The 5274-nt window shown below is 60.9% G+C and overlaps 1 protein-coding gene across 1 annotated transcript; it reads right to left on the bottom strand.

The window, feature by feature from the left end:
- Nucleotides 1–1299: 1299 nt before the first annotated feature.
- Nucleotides 1300–4766, bottom strand: LOC137664699 (homeobox protein not2-like). The gene is made up of 3 exons (XM_068403066.1): nucleotides 4556–4766; nucleotides 1980–2164; nucleotides 1300–1491 (listed from the first exon to the last, which is right to left on the bottom strand). The coding sequence occupies exons 1-3, from the start codon at nucleotides 4764–4766 to the stop codon at nucleotides 1300–1302; spliced, it is 588 nt and encodes a 195-aa protein (XP_068259167.1).
- Between the last annotated feature and the right edge of the window lie 508 nt (nucleotides 4767–5274).

Raw genomic sequence — 5274 nt, 5'->3', positions numbered from 1 at the left:
TCATCATCCCCTTCTTATATTGTCCCCTTCTTGCACTGTCCCCCCTCTCCATGCGCCATCCGCTTCTCCTGGCATCACTCCCTCTCCTGGCATCATGTCCTTCTCCTTGCATCATCCCCCTCTCCTTGAACCATCTTTGCACCATCCTTGAACCTTCTCTTTGCACCATCCCCTTCTTAATTGTCCCCCTCTCTCCCTGCATTGTCCTCCTTCTCCTCGCGTCATCCCCTCTCCCCCTCTCTTGCACCAGGTTTCACACCTGCCCAAATGAACCCACCACCCAGGTCCTGTCTTCCTCCAGCCCCAAGCCCAGAGCAGACACAGAAAAAATAAAGTTAACAGGAGCTGGTGGTGCCCAGGCCAGCACCCAGCTGTCCCCATTGCTGCTCTTCTCTAGGAGGTCCAGGGCCGTTGGTACTCGCTTGCTTTGCATCCTTGCAAGGAGCCCACGGAGCCCACCCTTGGCTCATCACCAGGCCAGTGTCCAGCCCAAACCTGCTGCACTTGAAGCCTCTCCATCTGCCTCAGCAGGGCCAAACAATTCAAATTAAACCCAGCTAATCCTTGCCCAGCTGAGGTGGCACTCCAGGTACCCAGCTCACAAAGCCACCACTGCTCTCCAGGTGTGTTTTCCCTGGTTTTCCTAACTTTCCTGGCTCTGAAAGCCCCAGAGAGCAGGACACCATCACTGGGTCGGGCTGTGTGAGATGTGGGCAGAGCAGGGCGTTACGGTGAAGATCCTGCTGGCAGGAAGGAAGGTGGAGATGGATGAACCATGAGATGGAGGTCCTCTACAACGACCTGAGCTCTGTGAAGATCCTGCTGGCAGGGAGGTGGAGATGGATGGACCGTGAGATGGAGGTCCTCTACAAGGACCTGAGCTCTGTGAAGATCCTGCTGGCAGGGAGGTGGAGATGGATGGACCATGAGACGGAGGTCCTCTACAAGGATCTGAGCTCTGTGAAGGTCCTGAGCTATTTTAGAGCACAAGGAGGTACCTGAGCACCTTTGGGATGAGCCAGGCTACGGGGCCGATTGCGGGTGGGGTGTGCAGGTGAACCCCCATCCCCCAGACCTCCAGAACTTGCTCCTATGAACAAGCCCCCACTGAACACTTGCTGCCACTGCAGGGATGTGTCGTTCCTCCTCCTCCTCATGCAAAGATGAGCCCAAGAGTTGCATAAATAATTTATTTTCGCACTGCAAAAATACCCGGTGCCCCGTATATATTAGAGACGCTCATTGCCAGCTATGAGACACTCCTATAATACACACGGAAGAGCGGCCCGACAGGGTCGTTCAGCAGCTGAACGTGTCCTCCTGGCCGTCCTCCAACACTGCTGGGAAGTCCTTGTCCTCCTCGCCGTGGTGGCTCTGCGAGTCAGGGCTCCTCTGCGGGGTGGCCAAACCCATTTTGGCCAGTTTGGCTTGTTGCTGTTCCAGGCTTTGTTTCCTCCACTTGATCCTCCGGTTTTGGAACCAGACTTTCACCTGAGGTAAAGCTTAGCTTTCAAACCTGGCTTCTCCCTGGACCATGGGCTCATGGTCTGCTGAACCCCCGTGGCTCAGGCAGTGCCTCAACACTCCACAGCCTCTGACATCTCCTGGCTGGCCAGGACAGAGGTTCCCTGCCACGCTCTGTCCCCAGTGAGACGGAGAACCAACCCCTGTAACCCAGGAGCTGAGTCCATATTGGTGAGCTGGGACCTACCAGCAGTGCAGAAGATCCAGCCTTAAGCTGGACACAAATTCAACCCCTCCATGTGGCCCTGGAACAGCCACTTTGTGACTCAGTTTCCCCATCTGTGATCTGCCACCTTTTTAATGTAAAGCATCCACAATTACTGCCCCACGCAGCTCCTGCCCCAGGCTGAGGGACATGACCCACGTCCCACCAAAGGTTTGGGAGCACATAAGTTTGGGAGCCTCACTGGACCTGCTGGTGGGGGCAGGTGGAGATGGAGCATGGTGGGACTTACCTGCTCTTCAGTGAGGTGCAGGGAGGAGGCGAGCAGGCACCTCTCCGTGCCCACCATGTACTGCTGCCGCGCAAACTCCTTCTCCAGCCTGGCCAGCTGGTCACTGGTGAAGATGGTCCGGACTCGCTTGGCTTTGCCAGTCTTGGATTTGAAGATGGGGAAGCCGCACTGGGAGATCAGGAAGCCTGGGAGACGAGGGAGAGGGGGGAGGTCAGGGTGGAGAGCCCTTGGAGGGGTCCACTTTAGAGTGGGGTCCCCCCTTGGAAGGTCCTTTCCTGGAGAGGCAGAAGGGATCTTTCCATTTGGAGGTGTCCCCTTTAAAGAGGTAAAAGGGGTCTCTTTGGAGAGGGTCCCCTGTTTGCAGAGGATCTCCTTGGAGGGGTGGATACAGGTCCCTCTTGGAGAGAACCCCTTTGGAGGGTGTTCATTTGAAGAGGTGGAAGGAGCTCCTCCATTTGGAGATGTCCCCCTGAGAGAGGCCAGAGGGTCCCATTTGGAGGGGCAGAAGAGTTGAAGACCCCTTGGGAGGAGGAAGTCCTCCATTTGGAGACATCTGAATGGGAGAGGTGGACAGCCCCACCCTGGAAGAGGTCCCTTTGGGAGAGAGGTGGCCAAGGGTCTCCCCTTGGAGAGCTGAAAGGAGGTCCCCCATTTGGGAGTGTCCCAAGAGAGGTGGTCTTGGGTGTCCTCCTTGGAGAGGTGAAAGGAGACCCCCATTTGGAGATGTCCCCATGGGAGAGGTGGATTCAGGTCTTCCTTGGAGACATCCCCTTTGGAGGGGGGTCCCCTTGGGGAGGTGGAAGGACATCGCTGTTTGGAAATGTCTCCATGGGAGAGGTGGATTCAGGTCCCCATTTGGAGATGTCCCCATGGGAGAGGTGGACAGGTGTCCCCCTGGAAGACATCCCCTTTGGAGGGGTCCCCTTGGAGGGGGAAGGAGGTCCCCGTTTGGAGACATCCAAACAGGGGAAGTGGAGGAGAAGTGGAAAGGGCCCCCCTAGAAGAGGTTCCCTTGAGCAGGGTCCTCCATTTGGAAAGGTAGCGAAAGGTCCCCTCTCAGAGTGACAGAAGACGCTCCCCCATTTGGAGATGTCCCTATGTGAGAGGAGGATATGGGTCCCCATTTGGAGAAACCCCCATGGGAGATGTGGACAGGGGTCTCCCTAGAAGAAGTCCTCATGAGAGGGGTCCCCCAGGAGAGGTGGCCAAGGGTCCCCCCTGGAAGAGATGGAAAGAGGTCCCCGTTTGGAGACATCCCCATGGGAGAGGTGGACAGGGGTCCCCGTGGAAAAGGTCCCCTTGGAGATGGAAGAAGGTCCCTGTTTGGAGACAACCCCATAGGAGAGGTGGACAGGGACTCCCTAGGACAGTTCCCCTTGAGCAGGGTCCCCCATTTCAGAGGTGGCCAAAGGTCTTCCCTTGGAGTGACAGAGGAGGTCCCCATTTGGGGATGTCCCCATGGAGAGGTGGGTGTGGGTCCCCATTTGGGGATGTCCCCATGGAGAGGTGGGTGTGGGTCCCCGTTTGGAGATGTCCCCATGTAGAGGTGGGTGTGGGTGGGTGTGGGTCCCCATTTGGGGATGTCCCCATGGAGAGGTGGGTGTGGGTCCCCGTTTGGAGATGTCCCCATGGAGAGGTGGGTGTGGGTGGGTGTGGGTCCCCATTTGGAGTTGTCCCCATGGAGAGGTGGGTGTGGGTCCCCATTTGGAGATGTCTCCATGGAGAGGTGGGTGTGGGTCCCCATTTGGGGATGTCCCCATGGAGAGGTGGGTGTGGGTCCCCATTTGGAGATGTCCCCATGGAGAGGTAGGTGTGGGTCCCCATTTGGGGATGTCCCCATGGAGAGGTGGGTGTGGGTCCCCATTTGGAGATGTCCCCATGGAGAGGTAGGTGTGGGTCCCCATTTGGGGATGTCCCCATGGAGAGGTGGGTGTGGGTCCCCATTTGGAGATGTCCCCATGGAGAGGTGGGTGTGGGTCCCCATTTGGAGTTGTCCCCATGGAGAGGTGGGTGTGGGTCCCCGTTTGGAGATGTCCCCATGGAGAGGTGGGTGTGGGTCCCCATTTGGAGATGTCCCCATGTAGAGGTGGGTGTGGGTCCCCATTTGGAGTTGTCCCCATGGAGAGGCGGGTGTGGGTCCCCATTTGGAGATGTCCCCATGGAGAGGGGGGTGTGGGTCCCCATTTGGAGATGTCCCCATGGAGAGGTGGGTGTGGGTCCCCATTTGGAGTTGTCCCCATGGAGAGGTGGGTGTGGGTCCCCGTTTGGAGATGTCCCCACGGAGAGGTGGGTGTGGGTCCCCGTTTGGAGATGTCCCCATGGAGAGGGGGGTGTGGGTCCCTATTTGGAGATGTCCCCATGGAGAGGTGGGTGTGGGTCCCCATTCGGGGATGTCCCCATGGAGAGGTGGGTGTGGGTCCCCATTTGGGGATGTCCCCATGGAGAGGTGGGTGTGGGTCCCCGTTTGGAGATGTCCTCATGGAGAGGTGGGTGTGGGTCCCCCTGGGAGAGGTCTCCTCGGCAGGATGTCCCCATTTGGGGGTGTCCCCAGGGGACAGGCGGGGGGGTGGCGGTACCTGTTGCCCCGAGCCGGGCGGCCCAGGCCGGGAGCACCCCGCAGCAGGCGGCGCAGGGCGGCGGCGGCGGGGCCCGGGGGGCGGCGGGGCCGGGGGGCGCCGGGGGGGACCCCCACAGCGGCGGCGGCGGCGGGGGGGAGGCCCGTCCCAGCAGCGCGGCGATGGTGAAGGCCCGGCCGGGGCGGGTCGGGGCCGGGGCCGGGGCCGTCATGGCGGGCTGGGCCGGGGCCGCGCCGCCCACCTTTATAGGGCCGCCCCGAGCGGCCGCTCCCCGCGGGGCTCGGCCGGCCCCGGGAGGGCGCGGGGGGCGGAGGGGACGGGGCGGGCGGGGACGGCTGGCATCGCCCTGAGCCCTGCCCGGGGTCCCGGGTCACCCCCGTGTCCCCCTGCCCCCGACCGGGGTGTCCCCCCTATGTCCCCCTGCCCCTGACTGGGGTGTCCCCCCACATCCTCCTGCCCTTGACCAGGGTGTCCCCCCCATGTCCCCCTACCCTCGACTGGGCTGTTCCCCCCCGTATCCCTCTGCCCTTGACCAGGGTGACCTCTCACATCCCCCTGCCCTGGACCAAGGTGTCCCCCCCATGTCACCCTGCCCTCGACCAGGTTGTCCCCCCCCACATCCCCCTGCCCCCGACCAGGGTGTCCCCTCCATGTCACCCTGCCCTCGATCAGGGTGTCCCCTCACATCCCCCTGCCCTTGACCCAGGTGTCCCCTCACA

Source organism: Nyctibius grandis, chromosome 6 (assembly GCF_013368605.1).
Source record: "Nyctibius grandis isolate bNycGra1 chromosome 6, bNycGra1.pri, whole genome shotgun sequence".
NCBI classification, from domain to species: Eukaryota; Metazoa; Chordata; class Aves; order Nyctibiiformes; family Nyctibiidae; genus Nyctibius; species Nyctibius grandis.
This window is presented reverse-complemented; position numbering and strand designations above follow the sequence as displayed.